At 50.4% G+C, this 23,690-nt stretch overlaps 2 protein-coding genes across 3 annotated transcripts in view; both read left to right on the top strand.

The window, feature by feature from the left end:
- Positions 1-23,690, top strand: part of LOC149522210 (C-type lectin domain family 2 member D-like) — a 241,450-nt gene that overhangs the window by 41,499 nt on the left and 176,261 nt on the right. The window lies entirely within an intron of this gene.
- Positions 586-22,375, top strand: LOC149522213 (killer cell lectin-like receptor subfamily B member 1B allele B). Of its 2 annotated transcripts, XM_089770620.1 has the most exons (7): positions 586-719; positions 11,324-11,562; positions 13,631-13,747; positions 15,799-15,945; positions 18,561-18,715; positions 19,669-19,781; positions 20,187-22,354. In XM_089770620.1, the coding sequence occupies exons 2-7, from the start codon at positions 11,466-11,468 to the stop codon at positions 20,311-20,313; spliced, it is 756 nt and encodes a 251-aa protein (XP_089626746.1). In that variant the 5' UTR covers positions 586-719; positions 11,324-11,465; the 3' UTR covers positions 20,314-22,354. The 2 variants fall into 2 exon arrangements, with proteins under 2 accessions (XP_089626746.1, XP_089626747.1); XM_089770621.1 differs by lacking the exon at positions 13,631-13,747 and having other exon boundaries at positions 20,187-22,375.

Here is a 23,690-nt window from a genome sequence, read left to right as displayed (position 1 = left end):
ACTTCTCTCAAGTACCCCTAACGGTCCTCTACCACTGGTTGAGAGACACTGGGCTAGTCAATTCTCTCCACCCCCCCCCCCATTCTATCAGATAAAAGCAGCAAACAGGGGGAAGAGAGGGTACTTCAAAGCGGCAGTGCCGCATGGAGCCTGTTCTGCTGCCCCTTGGAAATACTGTGCAGCAGGCAGACCCAGCGCCTGACATTCACCGCCGGTCCTGGCTCAGGGGTCTGGTCTGAGCTAAGACACCGCACAAGGGGTGATCGGGCACGCGGAGGGGGCAGCCCCAGGAGAGCGGGAGCCCGTCTGAGTTCAACGCTGCTGGGCTGAAGTTAATCAGCAACAAAGCTTCCTGCCGGATGTTCACAGCCTGTCTGTGGGGGAACGGGTTAGGCTTTAGGACCTGCAGCCCGAGGCCAATTCTCTCAATCCTCCCTCATAGATCACTCCGCGCATATATTTCTCTCAGAGCTGCTTCTGCGCCTGGGAGCCGCGGGTTTCCCGCAGGGAGGAATATCGCTGAGACCTCAGGAAAGGCTCTGGGAGGGGGAAAGGCCGGTAACCCCGCTCCCGCACTTTGGGGTTCAGGGCCTGGGACTATTTTCTTGCTTACGTCTATATAGTGGTGCGGAAGGATTCCCGTATATAAAAGTAGGTTACTGGACTCTTGATACCAGTCAGCGAGCGGAGCGCGGCGGGAGTAGGGCGCTGGGGCTGTGGTAAGTGGCAGCGGCTCCGCTCTGTTCCCCGGGGTCGCGCGCTGGGCTGGGCAGGACTGGGGGCGGCGGCTGCGCCCCGTGTCCCTTGCGGGGCAGGCGGTGGCCGCGGGCTGGTCTGCCGGGCATGGCCGCTGGGGATGCCGGGCAGCGGGGCGCCCTGTCGAGCTGCTGGGCACCGGGGCGGGGGAGCCCTTTGCAACGCGGCTGCTTCCCACGCGGTGCCCGGGGGTGGCTGAACTCCCTCCTCCCTCGGACTTCCGCCCTCCCCCCCCATGGGGCTGGGATGAAAGTGCTCGGGAACCGGTGCGGTGGCTCGGCCCGGCCCGGCCCCTTCCCCTCCGGCAGCGGGGAGCAGGGAGCAGGTCAGGGGGCTGCGCGGGGCAGCCGAACACGTCTGGAGAGAGGCCGGCGGGAGGGAGGCCGGGCGTGTCTGTGGGGAGCGGGGCGCCCGGCACCCCCCGCCCAGCCACTTGCATCGTCTCGCTCACTGGTTGCCGCAGGCTCGGCTGAGGTCGCAGGGGCTGCGGCGCAAGTGTCACTCTGCCCGGTACGCAACAAACTTCTACCCCAGCTGCTCCCGCGAGCGGCCGGAACAGACAGAAGCGTCCCCCGGCCGGCAGGCAGGTTTCAGAGGTTGCCTAATAGTCCTGCTACAGCGCAGGGAACGAGCGGCTGTTGGAGGAGGGGAGAGAGAGAGTGTACAGACCTCCGCTAGAGACACGATGACTCATAACTGCAGGGATTGCTCTGGAGCTATCTGAGTAAAGTGTCAAATAAGAAAAGTTCGGACCATCTCCGCCCTGCCTAGCTAGTCCACGGGAGTAGTAGTTAAATCTTCACGGAGCAAGTGACAACTTTGGAGCCATTTTACATCTGGTTGTGGCTGTTGCCAAAATTACACGGTTCTCAGAAGGGGTTTGTTTTAAATCCCCAAGACAATCTCTTCTGTAGAGTCACTGGTAAAAGCCACAGAGGTGCAGCAGAAAGGGACAGATTCAGGTCACCAACTCTGCAAATCAGAACCCCATTCCTGCAGACTTGTACACGATTCATTTGAAGTACTGTATTTAAGTTAAGTGACTTCAGAGGAACCGACCCCCGAGTAAAGCCAGGCACATGCATAGCCCCATTGAAATCAGTGGGGCTACTGGTGCTTAACAATTTGGAGAAATCCTTGTCAAAATGTCTTGTCAAACTCATGCACAGGCATTGTTTATATTGGGATGCCGTGACAAGGCAATGTTTCTCTGGATTCACAAGATCCATAAAACAAAATTCTACTAGGCTAGAGAAACAACTCGCATAAGAGAATCTGAGTTTTAAAGTGGTAGCTTACAATTTAAACATCAAATCACAAACAAGCTTAGCAACCTGGGATCTTGTCTAAGCTTACAGAGGAACAGTTGGTATAGCTCTGTTGCTGTAGCAATGCCTGTGAAGCCCTCTAGTGCAGACTCTTGTCCACCAATAAGCAGGTACTACTGTCAGTGGGGTAAAACCATCTCCCCAAATGAAATAAGCTACTTCAACAGAAGTGCTTTTCTCTTGGCTTAGCTGCATTTACCTGGAAATTCAGTCCACCTTGTTGTTTTTAATGAGGGAGAGGGCAGAATCACCCCCCTGTCCAACACCATTAGGTTGCTAAATTTTAAGTGCAGGCCAGAAAGTGGTAAAAGACTTTTATATAGCACTATTGAAAATTAAAAGTGTGGTGTTTCCTTAGTGAAGTCTGAAGAAATACATAGCACAGAACAAAATTATTTTTAGAAGCAACCAGCTAAGGAAAGATTCCAACATGTTCCCTAGCATGATACAGCTATACTGGAAATTAGGAATCGTAATAAAAACATTTCTAGGAAACATCCGAACGGAGAATATAAACGTTAACACTTTGGTACAGATGAATTGTTAGACCCAGCCATTGCCATGCCAAGGGTTGTCCACATCCACCTTTTGCAAATTTGGTCTCATCTCTTCTCTCTCTATATAAAATGCTTTTCCTGTGGGATGACAGAGTGAAGCCAGCACGTCACTCACGTCAACCCGCCCAGAACGGCCTCTCGCCATGCTACCAGCCCTGCTGGCTGCAGCCCCTCCATGTGCCACACCCAGTCCCTTCACTCTCTCACAGCCCTCCAGGAACCTCCAGCCCCTTACCTGTAACAGTAGCTGAAGCGCTGACTAAATCAGTGATGGACAATCAAAGCTAGTGAGTGGGCTGCATAAGTGGCCCTCCATCTCACTGGGCCACAAGATTGTTGTAACCAAGACAGTCTCCCAGGATAGGTATATGCTGTGCTTGCATTATTGCATTACCTAGAATTTGTGGGATTGAACGGCAGCAGCACTTTGATGGGATGCAGAAGGAGCTCATGGCTCTGTCAGTGTTATGTGCAATCAGCACACACATCACTTTGCGTGTTTGTCACTTTAATGCCCAGATGGAAACGAGCAGAATCTGCATGTCAGCAAGAGTAAACTGCATGTCTTGGCCACGTGTTAGAACCTTGATGGCCACATGTGGCCCTTGGGTGGCAGGCTGTTCACTGCTGGTCTACGTGGTACCTAGAGACTCTCTCAAAGCCATGTTCATTTTAAGTTCACTGAAGAGACCAGAGGTTATAGAAAGGGGGAAATTCAACACAAAAATAAGCATTCCTAGAGGTAACTGTCTCAGATCCTTACATCTGAAACTCACATGAGCAGAGAACTCTGAGGGAAGGGATGTGGGGGGTATGACTGCAGAGATGATACAAGAACTAGATTTAAAAATGATCTTTTCTTAGAGGTGGGAGTTAGGGAAGTGTATATCCCAGGTGGAGGGTGGACTACAGAGAAGTAAACATTCCTCCACACAGGGGGATTAAAGTTGTTGTTTTAAAGTTATTCTGCCCGGGCACTCACTAATAGATCTAAAAGTGACAATATTATTACAAGGATCTGAGGACTTTCTTCTATCCATGGGTGGAAGTATGAAGAGGCAGTACAAACAGGAATCTCAGTATGATGGTGTTTCTACCACCACAACTTCAAAGCAGTGACAATCAAACCAGAGAGATCTTGGTATGACAGTGCATGTTTTGATTTCACTAAAAGAAAATCCACCCCTCAAAGCCATAATCACCATTTAAATAGCATGGTGCTGTGTGCGGTAGAAAACCTGAAGCAATCTCGCACTCTCAGTATTCCGGAAATCAATCCCAACCATATCTGGGCCTTGTGGATAGGAATAGCAAAGCATCTTGAAAAGTGAAACACTCTCCATATATTAAGCCACTGAATCACCAGGGATGTGCTCAAAACACCTTAAAATCCCCAAGTGCACTTTCCCATTAGCCAGGAATCCCACCCTCAATGTATATGAGTGTTGCCATGTGCTAGGAAAGTCAATAAATTCAAGTCATGGAAGGTAGAATATTCCATGAGAGAGAACCTGTCATGCATAAGCCAAAGGGTGATGGGGCCAGAGGCCAGATTCAAGATTTTCAATAATGTTAATTGTATAATTCCATGCTTTATAGCTAAACAGACACTTGAGGCAGTAGGGAATCAAACTCTAAACACACAGTGTGTAGGTGGAAAATGCCTATTGAATTTGCCACTGCTGCTAAAAACCTCACTGCCTGCTTATGTTTGCTTACACGCCCTAATGCCCCCAAATTCTAAACATTGCCTCAAACTCCAGTCCAGGTGGGACCCCATTTCACAGTGGTAGGGACAGTGAATTGCTACACACCTGTTTCTGTAAGGGCCCCCCACACACACTTGGGTTGGAGCCTTTCCCAGCTCTTATTTCAGACTGTTAGTGGCTTGACACTTTGTCAAACTGAGTCAATATCCCAGCTGACTGTGAAATGAGTCGTCTTGATTGTGGCTTCTCGCCTGGTGATTAGACTAGCTCCTTGACACTGAGGCTGACCCTTAGAATGCTCTACGGGGCCTTGTATTACAAAGGCTGGGGCACTGGTGTACCGCAGAGCGTAGCTGAAAGGGCTGTGGTTTAAGGAGCATGATATTACCGAGCCGGGCTGCGCAGGCTGGATCCAGGTGGGAGTTGCTGGGCCCCGGGTACTAACTGTCTCACAGCCTGGGAGCCACTCTGCCCCGTGTCTGTGGGGCAGTGGGAGAAGAGTGACAGGGTGGGGGAGGATTTTACAGACCCCTTCCCTCTTGTAGTAATCCTCTGAGGCAGTGAGATTTTGGGGGCGCTATCCCTGGGGAGCCCTTAATTATCCCTCCTCCTGCACGAATTCTGGGAGCTCTGCAAGGGGGGACACCTATTTTGGGGAGGGGCAAATTTGGAGAAACCCCCATTTTCCCTCCTCCCTGCCTGCACTGGGGAGACCCTGGGGTTCATCCCCCACTTTGAGTGGTGGGGGCCGCCCCCTCTCCTGCCCTCTCACTCACGGGGGTGGGAGGTCTGTTCCCTGGAAAGGAGGCGGGGGAAGGAGGCTCTGAGGTGTCACCCCACAGCAGGAGGAGGCAGTTTTGAGCAGGATGCCTGGGTCCCATGGCCACTGCCTTGTGGAAGGGAGGTTGTTGTGACTCACTGCAGACTCAGAGGAGCCATGGTTCAGCCGATACCAAAATGATGATGGTAGTTGGGAACCGTTCTATGGGCGATGAAGGGGGCAGAATTCCTAGTGGCACCTCATGCTCCCTGGACTGCCAACTATGTGGAGGGGGGGGGGGGGAGGAAGAGAGGGGTGATATGGAGAGGGAGGTAGGAGGGGTTGGGGGAGGGGTGTTGTGTGGTTTGGGGAGAGGGGCTGAGCTGCACTGCATGAGGGGAGGGCTGGTATGGAGGGGGAGGGAGAGATCTGGGCTGAATGTGGCAATATGGTGGGAAGAAGGGAGGGGTTGAGTAGGGTGATAGAAAGTGGGAGGATGTAGGATGATATGGCTGGGCACAGTATGGTGGGAGACAAACGTCAGGGTTGGGCTGGTGGGGATGGGAGAGGGCAGGGATGAGTTATGGAGGGGTGACAGGAGGGGGTGGGGCAGGAAAGGAGCTGGGATCTGTTTTTTTTTTTTTTTTTTTTTTTTTTTTAAACTAGAATCTAAAGGGTTGGTTTGTTATCACAGTAGGGGGCTAGCTAGTGTTTAAAGGTTCCTGTGTCCAGCTAAGGTACTGCAGCTCCCCGGCTTCCAGTGATAATAGATCAAAGCAAAGAGAGCAACCTGTCTGCCAGCTGCAAGGGCACTGCCAGTGTGAGAGAGGCTGTGACTCACAGTACAGGGAGCACTGTTATCTAGAGCTAACCACTGATAACATAACTGATAATGTAAGCCCTTGTTAAGTGGAGAGAAGGGTTAGGGAATGTTTTGTGGTTGGGGTGGCAGCAGGCTGGCCTTGTGGGCATGTGTGCTTAGTCATTTTACATTTCAAAGAACTTAAATTGAGATCAAATCAAGACTATCACTAAGAATCACAAAAGATGGAGAATAGTGATAGAAATGTAGCTGTGTTAGTCTGGGGTAGCTGAAAGAAAATACAGGACTATGTAGCACTTTAAAGACTAACAAGATGGTTTATTAGATGATGAGCTTTCGTGGGCCAGACCCACTTCCTCAGATCAAGTAGTGGAAGAAAATAGTCACAACAATATATACCAAAGGATACAATTTAAAAAAATGAACACATATGAAAAGGACAAATCACATTTCAGAACAGAAGGGGGAGGCGGGGGGGGGGGGGAGGAAGGTAAATGTCTGTGAGCTAATGGTATTAGAGGTGATAATTGGGGAAGCTATCTTTGTAATGGGTAAGATAACTGGGGTCTTTGTTGAGACCCACATGTAGTGTCGAATTTTAGCATGAATGCCAGTTCAGAGGATTCCCTTTCAAGTGCAGATTTAAAAGGCTTCTGAAGCAGGATGCAGAGTGACTGCGGAGGCCCTTATGCTCCATTCGGAGCCCAAAGGACTAATACATAGACCCTAGTCTGGGCTGAATGGAAAAGGGCGGGGGAGGAGGGAGTGGAGAAGTGGGCTGGACTGGAGGGGTGGTGCAGGGGTGGGGGAGAGCAGAGTCCTGAGTCTTGAAGGCCAGAGTCCGTGTCTGCATCCAGCCCCTGGGCCTGAGGGTCCCCACCCCTGTTGCAGATTGTCAGTGATGTGCTGGAGGGTTTGAGCTGGTGGCTGTAGGTCAGTGGTCCCCAACGCAGTGCCCATGGTGCCCGCTGGGCCATTTATGGGCGTCCGCAGAGCAATCTGGCCTGGCCCCACCCCCGGGGTCCCGGCACATGCTGGTGCCGGCCCTGGGCACACGGCACATGCCGGTGCCGGCCCTGAACGTGCGGCGCATGCTTGGCTCCGCCCCCAGGCACGTGGCCTGTGAGTGACCCCGCCCCCAGATGCGCGGCGCGTGAGTGGCCCTGCCCCCAGGCGCCCGGCAGCCCCAAAATGTTGGGGACCACTGCTGTAGGTGAGCACTCAGGATGTAATAATGTAGTTGATTAACCGATAAACAGAAGCTATTAGTTAATGCTCTAGACAACACACATTTCTCCACCTGTCTGCCCCCTGCTAGTAAACTTTTTCACAGGCTGGCCAGCAGCTTGGCTCAGTCCTTGCTTGTGTTGGGTCCAGGACCTACCCCTGCTGTGGCTTTGCATTTGAAGTGTGTTAAGAGCCAGGTGGGCAGGCAGCTCGGCTCAGTTCCATCTTGTGCTGGGTTCAGGAGCTCAGACCCCTCCCCCAGGTAGGGGCTGCTGCCACCTTGCGCTGTTGCCTCTGAATCAAAGGCAGCAGCATGGAGCAACAGGCAGCTGGTCTGGGAGGAAAGCTGGTTTTTAAACTGGCTCCCCTCACAGACCAGCTCCTGCTTGGCACCCTGCACTGCAGCCTCTGAAACAGCAGCACGGGGGAGGCTACTGGGGGGTGAGGCCGGACCATATTGGCTGCTGGCCTTGCTGCAGTGCTCCCCAACGCGGTGCCTGTGGGCGCAATGTCGCCCGCCAAACAATCTGGGCCGGCTCCTGCCCCAGGCGTGCAAAGCGCATGGGCGGCCCGGGCACGCGGCGCATGTGCAGCCCCACCCCCGAGTGCATGGCGCGTGAGTGGCCCCGCCCCCGGGCGCCCGGCAGCCCCTAAAGGTTGGGAACCACTGTACTATAGATTAGTTGAGTAAACTATAAGAATTTGTGAAGGTAAGTGGCTAATCAATGAACCGATATTTAACCTCACTTGTTCAATTTAAGTGCAATGTAAGATCTACCTCAAACCCAAACACCTTGCCTCCACTTCCTTCCTGCCCCTGCTCCGCTCCTTCTCTGAGGCCTCACCCTGCTCATTCCATCCCCCCTAACCCCTCATCCTCACTCACTTTCACCAGGCTGGGCTAGGGGGTTGGGGTGCAGGTTCTTGTCTTGGACCAAGGAGGTTGGAGTGTGGGAGGGGCTCTGGGCTTAGCTCAAGGTGGAGGATTGGGGTTCAGCAGGGATTTCAGGGTGCAAGCTCTGGGAAGGAGCAGGGTGCAAGCAGGAGGGGTTTCAGGGTGCAAGCAGGGTGACTCGTGTCTGGGGCAGGAGGTTGGGTGCAGAAGGAGGTTCAGGGCTGGGGCAGGGGTTCAGGAAGGAGGCTCTGTCTGGACACGTTTAGCTGAGCTGGCTTCTGGGTGGTGGAGCAGTAGGGTTAAGGCAGCTCATTCCTGACCTGGCCCTGCACTGCTCCTGAAAGCAGCTGACACGTGCAGCTGGCATGTACAGCAATGACTCCCTGGTGCTACTGATTTTTATTAAGTACAAGCAGTAGGATTTAAGTGGTTGGAAGTGCAAACAGAGCAAAGTGAATTACAGATTTAAAATAACAGAAAACACATGGCTAGTTCTAACAGATTAAAGCTCAGTGCAAACTTATCCTAAAACTGTTCTTATTTCAGCTAAACCTCCAAGCCAGGGAGGATCTTTTTTCCCTGGCGTCTCGGGTTCATTCTCTTGAGAGTGACCTGCCAGCCAAAGACGAAGAGCCTGAAAACTTTGCATCTTAAATAATCTTCCTTTTGGGTGGGAATTCTTTGTTGCTACCTTCTCCCCTGCCATGGAAAACCTAGTCAGTCCCTACCAGTTGGAAGTCCCATGACCACCCCTATGACCAACCACTGCTTAGATTCAAAAGTTAAAGGAAGCTGTTTACAGGTGATCACCCAGACATTGAGGGAAGCACCCTTGATGGCTTCCATTTGCCCATTTTAGATCCATAACCAACCCCATATCACTAATTTTAAGAGTGATACATGCACCAAAATGAGATCTACAGACTGTGCAGATTGGGACATTAACATTGACAGGCTACAGGAGGTATTTTGTCCAAAGCATTGAGTGATGCATATTTGTATTCATAAGACAATGTCACAAAGCATGGGGGTTGGGGAGACCATCACACTGACAGCAGAGGAAAAGGTGAATGGAGAGACATTGGTCTGCTGCATGAGAAAATGGAGGAATCAGAGTTGATATTTGCTATCCTCTGAATCCTTTCCACAAAACCAGCAAGTCCCCTAAGGGATGGATGCAGAAACCCTTGGTGCATGTGCAAAACTTACACAACGCTCCACCCAGTTCTCGAAAGAAGTCTGTGAAAGTTCTGATGAAATTGAACTTAAATCTAAAGAGTCTGATTCAGATTGCAAAGGAAATGTTTCATCAACTTTTTATCCGCAAATTTGCAAGACAATTTCGGTGACATTTTATATCCCTGTAATGGATGCAAGTGAACCCAATTTGAAGGAAAGAGCAATCTGATATGAAAATTTAGGAAATAATTTTTCATTTTTAGTTGACTTAGATGCCTCTGAGAAACAGCTAAGTGAAAGTTTTTCATCAGAAGCACTGCTGTCCTCAAGATGTCCATGTAAACCTTGATGGGGAAATACAAGCCCGGTAGTGCTTTATTAAACCACCTTTATCTGCACAATTTTCCTTGAATGTCCTTTCATCCTGCAAGTTAAGATTCAGTCAGTATTCTCTAATATAGAAACAACACTACAGGGTTTTTTTTTTTAATTTTAACTGTGACAAACTGCTCAGGAGAAATTTCAGTTGCAAAAATTCTCTGTCCAGAATGCACTGTGGACAATAGTGCTGCAAGGAAAGCATCTGCCCAAAATATTTTGTGCATCAAAAGTGATACGTTTTTGAGGACATCATCAATGACCTCGCGCGCCAAAAAATCACTTTTTTTTTTAAAATCCGTGTTAAAATGTGATATGATGTGCAGTTGGTACTACCTCCATTAAGTAAGCTGGTCTGTGTACCTATCACTGCTTTTTGTGTAGCTAGAAAGTTTTCATATCTACTAATTAAGACATCACAGAGGTTAATTTGAAACTAGTTTATAATGCAAACAGGTATATTGCAAGATGTCTTATTCTATTTTTGTAACTCCACTTTTGGATATATGCCAACATAAAGCTTTCATGTTTATATATTTAGTGTCCTTTCTATGAAAATAACTTTATATGAGCCTCTTACCCTAGACATAGCTTAGGGCCTTAGTGACATAATGCCTTACATCCAAGGAAGCTACATTTTTGTGTCATTGCTTAGAGAAGTCAGGCCGGCATAAGCCGCCTTACATTGACCTACATAACCAGGACTGAACGAGAGAGCAGGATGGCGGGGTCTGCACTTCCAGCGCTCTTAGCTTCCTTCATGGAGGTGGTTTATTATTAGATGTAATAGTGTAGTTGATTAACAGATAAGCAAAAGCTGATAGGTTTATGCTGTAGACGACATGCATTTCCCCCCTACTGCTTGCCAGTAAACTTTTTAGCAGGCTGGCCAGCAGCCTGGCTCAGTCCTGGTTTGCAATGGGGCTGGGACTTACCCCTACTGTAGCTCTGGATTTCAAGTGTATTAGGAGCAGAGCAGGCAGGCAGCTCAGTCCTAGCTCATGCTGGGTCTGGGACCTACCCCCATTTCAGCTCTGCATTTCAAGTGTATTAAGAGCCAGGTGGCCAGGAAGGCAGCCCAGCTCAGTTTTGGCTCACGCCAAGTCCAGGAGCTCAGACCCCCCCGCTCCCTCCCGGACAGGGGCTGCTGCCGCCCCATGCTGCTGCCTCTTTCTCAGAAGCAGCAGCGCAGGGCGACAGGCAGCTGGTCCATGAGGGGAGCTGGTTTGAAAACTGGTGCCCCTTGTGGACCAGCTCCCGCCTGGCACCCTGTGCTGCTGCCTCTGATACAGCGGCTGCCATCCCTGGGGACTATTGAATAGTCGACTAACTGATAAAATGCCATGTGGCTACTTGACTATTCAGTGAACTAGTATTTAACATCCCTAGTTTATACAGAGCACTGGGAAAGCTCTCCCAGCGCTTGTGCCATGTCCATGCTTCCAGTTGACAGTGCTGCTGTGGCTGCTTTCTACTGTACGTGCAGAGTCTTAGAGGGGCTAGAGAGGGGGAGCCAGTGGTGGCTAAGCTGACATGGGCTAAGAAGTGATGTGTGCACTGAGGAGAGGGGTGAGGGGAAATGGGGGGTGTTGAGGGAGGGGGTTAGGTACCAGCCTGCGCTTAGGGCGGGGGTCTGTTCTGCTGGACGTGGGGATGGGATGCCGCACACAAACACACCGACCCTTACGCTGTCCTGATGGTGTCCTTGCAGGTTCTAGGTCAGCTGGGAGCGGAGCCAAAGTCAGGGACGTGGAAGGGACTTGGCAGCCTCTGCATGAAGCACTTTCTAGCAGCCAGAGAGAGGGAATTGATCAGAGCCCAGCACCCACCGCTGCCTTGCTGAGAGAGGAGAGATGGGGAAGGGTGCGGTCCCCAAGGAGGAGAAACAGAAGTTGGAGCAGCAGCCGTCCATTGACAGCAACAGAGATTCAGAGAACGGAGGAGAACCAGGTAGTTGGAACTTGTCTGCCTAGGAACAGGCTGGGGAGAGATTCTGAGTTACACGCAATACAGAGATTCTGCAGCTGCTCCAGCCCACCCTGGGCCGCATTGCTCCAGGGGACTCGGCTCCGTACCTATACATACAGTCGCATGCGGCAGTTGTATGTGTGTTAGGATTGCCTGCGTTCTGTCCCCTGAATGTTTGGCTCATGCCCAGGTCGTTCCTGTCCCTGCTGTTTGTGTGGAAGGGTCAGACCCTCCCCCCTGTGCATGAGCAGCAGCGCACTGTGGGGTGCACACTCTGAACATGTACGGGGCCCTGTCTTTGTTCACAGCAGGGAACAGGCGTAGCTGTAGCACGTTCACTTCTGTTTTGTCAGTGCACTTACCATGCCCTCAGGTGTGACTCTGGGCTCTAGGGGGAGAGTATTTGCTAGGATGGGACAGCCACAGGGTTCCCTGGATTCATGCTCCATGAGGTGGTGGAGGTGCTCTTCCCATTTCAAAACAACCTTTGGTTGTTAATGATGACAAATCTCATGCTAACCAGCCCATGTGTTCACTTTCCTGAGTTCCAGGTGTCAGTTTTGTGTGGCTGGAAAATAGTTTCTTTTCCCACTGTTGTGATCTCATCAGACGGCCCCTTGTTCTTGTGTTGAGACAAGCAAAAGGAAGGGGCTAACGACCCCTTTAAGGGACAGGCAAGAGGCTACAGCTGGGACAGGTTGGGGTGTAATCAAAGCAGCTCTTCTCCACTACAGACATGGGCTATTTTTAGAGGAAGAGGGAGCTGAAGTAGGGATGTATCAGTAAGCAAAAGCTTATTGGTTAATGCTGCAGACTATACCCTTTCTCTCCCGCCCCCCCCCGCCCCAACCAGACTAGGGATGTAATAGTGTAGTCGATTAACCAGTTAATTGATACGCAAAGGCTTATAGGTTAATGCTACAGATTACACTCATTTCCCTCCCCCCATCCCAGCCAGTAACTTTTTAGCATATTAGCCAGCAACCTGGCTCAGTCATGGCTTGTGCCACGTCTGGGACCTACCCCTGCTGCAGCTCTACATTGAAAGTGTATTAGTAGCTGGGAGGGAAGGCAGCCCAGCTCAGCTCTGGCTTGTTCTGGGTCTGGGAGCTCAGCCCTTCCCATGCACAGGGGCTGTTGCCACCCTGCGCTGGTGCCTTTGTATCAGAGACAGTAGCATGGGGCGACAGGCAGCTGGTCCATGAGGGGAGCTGATTTTTAAACTGGTTCCCCTCATGGACCAGCTCCTGCCTGGCACTGCTGCCTCTGATACAGAGGCAGCAGCACAGAGTGACGGGCTCCCCGGGAGTGGGGCCAGCAGCCGGTGCGCTCCAGCCCTGCTCTTGGACTATAGATTAGCTGAGAAACTGATAAGAATGCATGAGGTTAATCAACTCCTCAGGTAACATGCCTTAGTTGAAGGTGTGAGGGGAGTGGAAGCCATGCAGGCCGCAGTAGGAGTGGGTGTGTGTCTGGGTGGGGCGGGTCTCGCGCTACAGGAGATCAGACTCATGAGACTTGATAGGTTCTGTGGTGGGGACTGTATGAGCTGCTTGTTTTAACTGCTCCTGTCCTGAAGCCTTATTAAAAAGGGACATGTTGCTTTGCTCATGAGCGATTTCTCCTTGTCCTGGGCTGTTAAAGCCAACCTACTGCTGCCAGTCAAGGGAAACTGAGGAGAGGTGCACTCAAAGCGCTGCCCCAGGCCAGGAGGGGACGAGCAGGGTCTGCCCCCACCTTCACCCACAAACGCTCCCAGTGCCTTTTCCGTCCCAGATGTTATTGCACAGACTGTTTGTCCTGCCCCGTCTCACTCCCCTCCGCTCCATGGTGAACTCCCCCCGGCCTGCCAGTCTCTTGCCAGAGTTTGCCCTTGAACCTCCTTTGAATCCCTCTGAATTCTGCAAGGCCCTTGCTGGGGATTCCCTGAGCTAAGGAACCACACGGGTGATTTGGGGCGTGAGAGTCTCCTTCGCAGCCTGGGTGGGGCATTACTATCTGTGTTGAGAGCAGGCACAGTTCTGGTCTCACTAACGGTTTTATTGTCCAGGTGATCGGGCTCATTCCAGCTCCAGGAAACGTGCGCTATGGAAACGTCCAGCTGTCCTCTGGGCCATAATTGGGGCTCTAGTGGTCGTCATCGTTGCTTTAGTAGCAACTCGGAGAGGCAAGTTCCCACCCCCTGATGATTCAGTCTCTGGGCGTGGAGCTTCAGTCTCTGGGCGTGGAGCTTTCTGCCTTTGTTGCTCACAGCACCCTGGTCTCTGCTCCTGGGCTCTGAGTTGCTCTAGGGTCTTTCATAAGAACGGCCAGATGGGGTCAGACCAAAGGTCCATCCAGCCCAGGGTCCTGTCTGCCAGCCAAACCCAGGTGCCCCAGAGGGAGGGAACAGACCAGGGAAAGTGATCTCTCCCTGTCGCCCATTCCTAGCCCCTGTCACACGAAGGCCAGGGACCCCTCCTGCCCATCCTGGCTAAGAGCCATTGATGGACCCATCCTCCATAGAACGATAGGGCTGGAAGAGACCTCAGAAGGTCATCAAGTCCAGCCCCCTGTGCTAGGCAGGACCAATCCCAACGTCTCTGGCTTTCTGTTAGTTTCATGTCCGCTCCTGCCCAATCACTGTGGTGACCTCAGGTCAGACAGGATAGAACAGATTTCTCCTCACAGTCCTGTGAGACCGGTCCCCATTCTCTGTGTGCGCGCGAGGGGAGCCCAGGCACCATAGTCCCAGTTTCAGGAACCCTGGGGGCACCTGAGCTCCCCTGGTGTCAACAGTTTTGCCACAGACGTTCCTTCAGGGATTCAGTGCCTGTCTCTGGGGGTGTGCCGACCTCGGCCTGTTGTATCCGTGGGGCAGGATCTAGCAGGTGAGCTTAGGCTGCTGATGTCTGAGAGACAGGTGGGGGGGAGGAGATCTACCCCTGTGGTTAGGGCCCCTACCTGGGGTGTGAGACACCCTGGTTCCAGTCCCTTCTGCCTGAGGTGAGACAGGGTCTGACCAGGGGTCCCCACCTCCCAGGGAGAACCCAGCCACTGAGCTCTGGAGGGGGTCAGGGGGATCTCTCAGTATTTCCTGTGGAAGTTGTTCCACTTCGCTTATTTAGTTCAGTAATGACTTGGTGGAGGCCTTCTGGTCTAGTGCTTAGGGCACCCCTCCCCCAAGTGGTGGGAACATCCCTACTCACCAGGAAGGTGGGGTGAAGCAGGGTCTCCCACATCCAGCTGAGAGCCCTGCCAGAGGCTTAAAGTTTATCTTGGAGGCTGCCTTCCCCCCCCCCCCCCCACTCATTTTCAGGGGAGTTAGGTGCCTGCTTTCCCCAAGAGCTGCCGTAGGTACCGGGCTCCAAGGCAGGATTCCTGCTGCAGGTGATTAGCAGGGTTGGCCAGGGCTAAGGTGCCGAGCTGTGAGGGGAACGAGGTGCAGGGGACAGCCCTGGTCACTGTCTCCTATTGGCTGGCTCAGGCAGCCCCTGTCTAGCCTGCTGGCTGTTGTAGGTACCTCTCTCTCTGCATCCATTGAATGGGGCATCTGGGAGCCCAGCCCAGGTCTTGTGGGTCCTGTTACCTAGGAAGTCACTGCAATGGCATGTACAAGTTCAGTGTTCCAAGGCTGTATGTCAAACGCCTCAGCCCCTGGGCAGCTGTGGGCCCAAGGGACTTGCCTGGGGTGAGGCAGGGAGCTTGGAAGAGTATCCAGATCTCCTGGGTCCCAGCCACCCAGGGCAGTGAGCACAGGACACTTGCTCGGTTCCAGATCCCAGTTACCTCTGTTGCTGCCTCTGTATGCTGGGAATGTCTGCACGTGTGTTGGTATTGAGGGAGGGGCACAGATCCCATGTCCAAGCCTCGCTATTGTCTGTCTGCAGCTCAGTGCTTTGCGGTTACCGGCCTGGCCTGCCTTCCTCCCCCTTAGCTGCTCCCACAGCAGGATTGACAGGGGCTACAGTGTCACTGGGACAAGCCTATTGAGCTGGGGACGGGAGCCCCCTCCCTGCAGTGGTGTTCACTGGTCAGTGTGCAGGGAAAAGTGGAAGACACATGATGCTGTGCAGTAAATGAGCTTCTGTCTCTGTCTCTCTCATATGTTTCGTTGCTTTGGCCGGTGCTGGATGTGGGAGCTACAGTGTGTAACTCACTGCGCACCGCTGCTCCCCCCCCCCCCAGTTTGCTAATCCCTGTGTTGCAACTGCCATTCATGCTTGTGCTGTTCTGAAGTTCCTCAGACCAGAGGGCCTCTGAATTGCCAGGAGAACCGTATCGAGGAGCAAATCATCTCTGGATCCAAGGGCAGCTGTGACCCGACAGATTTCTATTCCCGCTTGAAACCATTCATGTGTGACTCATCTCCCAGCAACCCCACAGGTACCTTTTCTCCTCCGCTCCTTGCACTGCAGTGCCATACAGTGGTCAGCTGAGGTAATGACCCCAATCACTGCACTGCCTGCCATACATCTCGCTCTGTAAATTGCTTGTAGGGCACCTGGCAGCAACTCACGTGTTTAGGGCCCCTTATGCTTCCATGGAGAAAGGGTCTTGAGAAGCTCTCACTTCACCTTCCTCACCGAGCAGTTGGAAATGAAGCTGAGGAGAGGGCAGGAGTGAGGCCAGGGTCTCCCTCACCCAGCACCTGGCTCCAGGGGCCTGACAGCTGTTTGTTCCTGGGGACAGACACCACACGGGATAGAAGCTCCTGCTGCAGAGGAAGAGAGCTAACTGGGCTCCTTTGGACCACACAGGCCTGTTCCCTTCCCTCATCGTAACAGACTTGTCCTGAGTACTGCGAGAATAGTGACTCCTGTTGGAGCAGGCACAGTGAGGTGTGGTACTAAAGCCCCAGGATCCAAACCCTGCTGCTGCTTTAGGATTTAGAGATGTAAGCAGTGAGTTGACTACCTGATGAGCCTAGGCTTATCGAGTATGAGTCACTATTTGACTAGTTGCTTCCTTCCCCCCCCCCCTTGCTGCCTCTTCATTAGAGGGAGCAAGAGGGGGGCAAGAGCTGGAGTTGGGGGTCAAGCCGGCTTAAAAGCTGGTTCACCTCAGCACTGGCTTTGTGGGGAGGCAGAGGCGCAGCAGGGGAAACGGCGTAAGATGGGATAGCAGAGTCCCAGCTTGCACCTAGTCCTGACTGCTGCACTTCTGCCTTTTAAATATACAGGCAGTCCCCAGGTTACATGGATCCGACTTACATCGGATCCCTACTTACAAACGGGGTGAGGGAACCCCGCACTAGCTGCTTCCCCCCAGCAGACCAGGGACACGCGAAGCTAGCGCCCCGCCCCCCCCCCCCCCCCCAGCAGACCAGGGAGACGCAGAGCGGCTTTTCTCAGCAGACACCTCAGCTTGAGAATAAAGGACTGAGGGAAGTGAGGTGTGGGAGAATAAAACTGAGCTCTGGAGAAATGTTTGGCTAGAGTTTCCCCTACAATATGTACCAGTTCCGACTTACATACAAATTCAACTTAAGAACAAACCTATAGTCCCTATCTTGTACGTAACCCGGGGACTGCCTGTACTAAGAGCCTGGTTTACGATATTTAAAAAGCAGAGCCGTAGCGAACCCTCTTATTGACTACTTGATTAGCTTAGAAACTGCTATTTAACGACGCTCTTCGGGATGGGGCAGTTGTTTCAGCTACATGTAACAGAATTGTTGTATGGTTTGTTTTGTTTTTAAATTAGGAGATTAGGGCACAGGAAGGTTACAAAGACATGCCCTCAGAAGTTAGGAAGTGCCAGATTTACAGTTACCCACACAACTGTCATTCAGCCTCCATTTGTGTGTGCCTTGCCATACAGTCTCCATTGTATGGTCGCCACCTGTGGTTTTTTTTTTTTTTTTTTTTTTCCCTATTGCGGCTGCCTCTCTTGGTATACAAACCTCATTGAGTCTCATGTCCTATGGCTCCCCAAACACTCAGTGACTGTGAGGCTGTTCAGTACAGACTGACTTAGGGCTGAATGGGCAGCTATGAATATGGCATTTCCAGCTTCAACTTTGCAAGTTAAGGTTTATTTTTATAATACAAGACTGACTTGGGTTTTCAGGGCAGGGGACTGGCCCCTGCCGGGGTAGAGGTAGGGTTTTGTCCCTCCCCCCGGCCCATCCTGGGGTTGGGGGAGAGCCATGGGGAGTTTCTCTCTTCTCCCTCCCCACTTACCTTGGCTGCTGGCAGGCAAGATGGCAACCCCCAGCTGGCCAATCCCATGGTTGTGTGGCTGCCCCCAGTGGTGACACTTCACACACCCTGTGTGAGGGTAACTTTTTGGTATAAGCTTTACCACGAGCATGGCAAGCTTTAAAACCTGGGGACCAAGGCATGCCCTGGCCAGGGAAGGGGAGGAAATGCAGTTTCCCCCCTTGAACAATCCACTACTAATGCTAACTAAAATCTGATCAATGACACACCTGAACTCCTGCTAGGAGCACTTGCAGAGCAAGAGTGAGCTGCTCCAGCTGCTGTCATTGAACAGTAAAGCGACACTGGGGGTTGGGTGGTCAGCAGGGATATATATCGAGCGCCATATTGGCACTGCTCCAGGGGTGCCTGGGCTAACCTGGTGGTCGCTGCTAGGCAAAAATCTTTGGGCTTCGGTGCACATGCGCATGTATGGATTGGAATGGGCATGAAGTAGCACTCCTGTAGCTATTACACCAACTGGAATGAGGGCGTTAATGGCTGTTGCCTAGTGCATGGGAATGTACAATAGCTGAGGGAGGAAGATGAGGAGAATTTTTTAGCTGAGCCTCACCTGCATTAGCCAGTGCAATTTTATGGTTGAGGTACTCACAGCTTTGCTTATTTTACACTTATACACACCGCCCCCCCCCACACCTCCTGGCCTGCAGCATCTGCTGCTACTTGAATATTGGGCCTGCCCTCAAACCAAGCCCAGGCAATGGGGCTACTGGAAACGTTGAGCCCGTGCAGTTCAGAACTCTTATCTGCATGACACATTTCCATTTTCCCCTCCAGAAGGACCAGGGTGCAAGCTCTGCCCCCGAGACTGGCGGCTGCATCGGGACCAGTGCTACTGGGTGTCCAAAGATAAAAGTCTCTGGAACAAGAGCCGCGATGACTGTTCAAGGAGGGGCTCCCGACCGCTGGTGATCCGGGACCAGGCCGAGATGGTAAATAACACTTTCCTGGAGATGTGAGCAGCACTAGTTGCAATTGATACACACCACTGCTGTTGTGTATTTGGGTTACTCTGCATGTGCCCACACAAGCTAAAAAGCAAGAAAATGAAAGTTAGTTATGAACAGTGTATAACCTGTGCTCTGCCACCAGACGCGTGCTTACTGCTAGCATGGCCTCCATATGCCGCAGAGACGGGAGCAAAGCCTTAATTCTGCCCCAGTCAGGACAGAAACCGAACGACTGGCCACAGTCACAGAGGAGGTCTGGGGTAGGGATGTTAAATATCAGTTCATTGAATAGTCGATTAACCACACAAATTCTTATCAGTTACCTGATTATTTTATAGTCCCTGGGGGCAGGGCCAGCAGCCAGTGCTCTCTGGCTCAACTCCCAAGGAGCCCCCTGGTACTCTGTACTACTCTGTCTGCATCGGGGCAGCAGCACAGTGCCAGGAAGGAGCTGGTCCACAAGGGGAGCCAGTTTAAAAACCAGCTCCCCTTGTGGACCAGCTGCCTGTCGCCTCGTACTGCTGCCTCTGATACAGAGGCAGCAGCGTGGGGTGGCAGCAGCCCCTGTTTGGGTGGGGTCTGAAGTCCGAGACCCAGAATGGAGCTGGGCTGCCAGCCTGCCCAGCTCCTAATACACTTTCAGTGCAGAGCCGCAACAGGGGTAGGTCCCAGACCAGCACAAGCTGGGACTGAGCCAGCTTGCTGGCCAGCCTGCTAAAAAATTTACTGGCTGGGGTGGGGGAGGGGAATGTGTGTGGTCTGTAGCATTAACCTATAAGCTTTTGCTTATCAATTAACTGGTTAATCGACCACACAATTACATCCCTAGTCTGGGATGGAGTGGTGAATGGACACCAGTTCCTGAGTCTCTAGCTAGTACCTTAACCACTGAACCCTCCTTTCCCTGTCACTTCATTCTTCCCTGTCGTTTACAGACTTTCATTCAAACTGTCACCAAAGACACACCCCAGATGTGGCTTGACCTCACTTTCACATTGTCCTCAGTGCCTTTGGTTTGGATGGACGGCTCCATGGTAAATCGAACACTGTGAGTGGTTTTGGTTTTTATAACCCTCTGGGTCCATGTAAGATGTGTAGCGGGAGTGCAGGAGTGTTGCTTAATGGTGATAGCAGAAGCGCTGTCTGGGTGCAAGATGTGTTCTGTGCTAGGTACAGTCCTCTGCACAGAGGAGTCCTGAGCCTCATTCCACAGCTTCCATCAATGGTCGGGCTAATCCTGTGGGCTGGGTTTGGTAATGTGGATGGGTCATTTCCCAGAAACAGACCCAGGCCAAACAGCTGCTCCTACAAGGTCGAGGGCTAAGAAGCATTTTGTCAGTAAGGGCTCTAGTAACACTTCAGTGGCTAAGGAAGAAATCGGAGAGAGGTGTCAGAGGAAAAGCTGCTAAAAATCTTATTCAAGAATTCTAACAGATTTGTGTTTGTTTCTCAGGTTCAAGGCAGTGCATCCCCCTGATGGGAACAACAAGTGTGGGGTGATAAAAGCAGATGAAGTATATTTTGAAAGCTGCAGTGCGGTATCAAAGTGGATTTGTGTAAAAGAATCTTTCCCGATATAGACAGTAGCTTCAGGGGGTAGCAGAGTTAGTCTGTTACAGAAAAAACAAATGGTTTGGTAGCACTTTATAGACTAACAAATCTCCATGTTTTGTTAATCTATATTTTCTATGTGTAGGCCCCTTTTACGGCTACAGTCTAGCTCTAGAGCAGACATGTCAAACTCGAAGCCTACTGAGGGCTGCACAAACAATCTGTGGTAGAAGTACATTTTCTTTGACAGCAGTTCACATAGGTACATGCTACCAAACATTGACAATAGTTTTGACACAAACTTATGTACTTCAACAAATTGCCTGGGCTCACATCTGGAGACATCAAGAATGCCAACTTCATTATATTTGTGTTTTAAGAAAGAGTCACACTGAATTTCAATAAGTTCCATTTGCATATTTCCTTCAGCCTCTTGAAAATTGTAAGAAATGGTGCTGTAAACAAGAAATACTTATCTTCACGTGATTTGAAATCCTGGAATCTCACCTTGAATTCATATCGCAGCAGTACAATATTTGATGCATAATTCACAAAATGAGAACTGGGGGGTTTGCTTTTATGGTCTCAGCATGTAATGAAATAAATCTCTTTTTTTAAAACTGTATTTCCCAAGACGAAGTTTGGTCATAAAAGCTTTTTATATTGCCCCATGTAGTAGTCACTACCTGGTACTTTCCTTGACATTTTAAATTCAAGTCACTCAGATGTTTGGTAATGTCAACCAAAAACGATAAACCCAGTTATTGTTGTTACGTCTGTGTCTTGTCCTCTCATTTCAGTGAAAATAATTTCTTCTAATAGTTTCCAAAACTCTAGAACAAGAAAGCCAGTGGACCTCAGTATAGTATGGCAACCCTTCACACTCCATTCCAAACTCGATGATGAAAATTGATGTTGGCTCAAACCACATACAGGGATAAAGTTTATAATTTTTTTTCACAACTTTGAGCACATGTTCCACGTTTATAATCTTTGAGCACAGCACTTCCTGATAGATTATGCAGTGGAAGTGGTTAAATTTTATGTTTCGTGCTGCTAGGTGTTCTCATAACCTAGCCACAAAACTGCTGCTTTTCCCGGTCATTGAAGGAGCACCATCGGTCGTTATGGAAACTTAAATTGTATTTCTCCAAAAGTACAGTCATGCAATTGAAAATGTCTTTGCCAGTTTTGGTGGCATGCATAGGTCTTCAATTAAATTGAAATCACCCTCACAAGCATGCAAGAAGACAGGCAGGTGCGTAAAGCCACCAATATCTCTACTTTTGTTGAGACCAATTGAAAATGCTTCAAAAGTTGATAATTTCTCTTTTAATTGTTCACTTAAATCAATTGCCATTTCATTTATCCTCTTTGCAACTGTGTTCCATGTCAGAGATAGCTTTGAATGTCTTCACATTTCCAGAACATACTTTCAGCAATTTTCACCATGCACTCTTTTATAAATTCACCGTCAGTGAACAGTTTTGAACTTTGTGCTATTAAGTCTGGCAAAACATAACGGCTGTGTCTACGGTGGCACCCTTTTCCGGAAAAGCGCCAGTCTAGATGGGATCTTTCGGAAAATAAAGCCTTTTCCTGATTTTGAGAGGAATAAGGGATCTTCCAGAAAAGGCTTTATTTTTCCAAAAGATCCCATCTAGACTGGCGCTTTTCTCTGGCAAAGCGCCGAGCCGGAACAAAGTGGCAGCCATGTTCATGCAAATGCCACGGGGGACATTTAAATCCCCCGCGGCATTTGCAATTCCACAATGTCTCATTTAGCATCCCTTTTCCGGAAAAGGGTGCCAATATAGACACAGCCAACTAGTTTTAACTGCAGCTTCACTGTCAATTTTTGTAAACAGACTTTGCTTTCTATTCAAGATGGTCTTTAATTCCAGTAATGTATCTTGCTGTAATTTCCCTTCTAATTTATCATACTTTTGTCGGGGGGGGGGGCGGGGAGGTGGAAGAGGGAGAGGGGGTTCATAATGCCGCTTGATGTTATACTCCTTTGGAACACTGATAATTTGATTGCATATTAAGCAGATAATCTTGCCTTTCAGTTGACAATAAAAATAACACTGTTCCCATTTGTCCTGGAGAAAACAGTGCTTGGCTTCAATCTTCATTTTCATAGATTTACTACTTTCCAGTTCTGGTAGTGACATTGTGAAGGACTCTTCATAGTACAAAAAACACAACAATCCATGATGAATGAAAGTCACAAGTATGGCTTGGTACAAGATCACATGCTGCCACAGCATTGCCTGTGTGTAACTTAATAGCAGCTTAAGTTCTGTGCACATGTACAACTTGACAGTTTTTTTCTTGGAAGGTCCCATGGCTCTATACTTTACAAACACTGTAATTGGGCATGCCACACTTACATACTTTATAAACATGTAGTCACGGGCTGCAAAAAAATTCGATCGGACCTCATACAGCCTATAGGCTGCATGTTTGACATACTTGCCCTAGAGCAGTGGTCCCCAACCTTTTTGTGGCCAATAGCACATGATTTCAGAAGAGTGGGGCAGGCGCTAACAATTTTTCAAGGCTTATTTTGTATTTGTACATTAAATAATATGAAAAACATTTAATATTACATAATATATGACTCCATAAGATAAAAAGGTAATTTTACATGTAAAAGGCATTAATTAAATTATTTGGCAATTCTTCAGCGTCCCCCCCCCCCCCCCCCTTGGAGAAAAAAGACATCAAATGTGCAAATTGAAGGCTATTTTCATATTAAATGTGAATTGGGTAAATTTAATAGAAACTTAATTTAGTTGGATAATTTTTATTTTAATTATATTGTAATTCATTTTTAAACAAAATTCTGCATTAAAAGAAGGGGGGGATGTCCAAATGTTGAACAAAAAAATCACCCTCCTCCCCCCAAAAAATCATGGCACCTTTAAATCTCATACTTCCCATCCCTACCATCTGCTGCCATGTCTCCTTCCTTTGCTCCCCTGGTGCCTGCTGCCCCCCAACCTCTCACCCTCCTCTGCTGTCCTGACTCCTGCCCTTCTCACTGCCCTCAGTCCTCCTGTGACCTGCCTCCCTCCACCAGCCCTTCTCTCCCCCCTGTGCCCACTCCTCCAGTAGCCCCACTCTGATCATGTGAGCTACCCCTCCTCATCCCCTCTCCTAACACCTCCCTCTACACACCTGCCCTGCTTCTCTCCTCTGGTGCTGGTCCCTCCCCTGCAGGTGTCTGCTCTTCTGCTTCACCCCCAGAATCCCCTGCCACCTGCACCTTCCTGGGGCCACCCCCTTTGCCCCTGATGCCCACCCCCTCACCACCATCTGCCTCCTTTTCCCCTCATGCCCCTGTGCCCTCACACATGATTTGCTCCATCCCCACCTTCCTCATGCCCACCCCTTCTTTCAA

This window comes from Pelodiscus sinensis, chromosome 19, assembly GCF_052426305.1.
Source record: "Pelodiscus sinensis isolate ZL-2025 chromosome 19, ASM5242630v1, whole genome shotgun sequence".
NCBI lineage: Eukaryota > Metazoa > Chordata > Testudines > Trionychidae > Pelodiscus > Pelodiscus sinensis.
The sequence above is the reverse complement of the archived record's forward strand: the minus strand, read 5'-3'. Positions and strand labels throughout refer to the sequence as shown.

Coding starts and splice junctions, on each gene's coding strand:
- LOC149522213 (XM_089770620.1), top strand. CDS start 11,466: ATGGGGAAGGGTGCGGTCCCCAAGGAGGAGAAACAGAAGTTGGAGCAG. Junction 15,946..18,560: donor ATCTCCCAGCAACCCCACAG/GTACCTTTTCTC, acceptor TTTCCCCTCCAG/AAGGACCAGGGTGCAAGCTC. Junction 19,782..20,186: donor TCCATGGTAAATCGAACACT/GTGAGTGGTTTT, acceptor TTTGTTTCTCAG/GTTCAAGGCAGTGCATCCCC.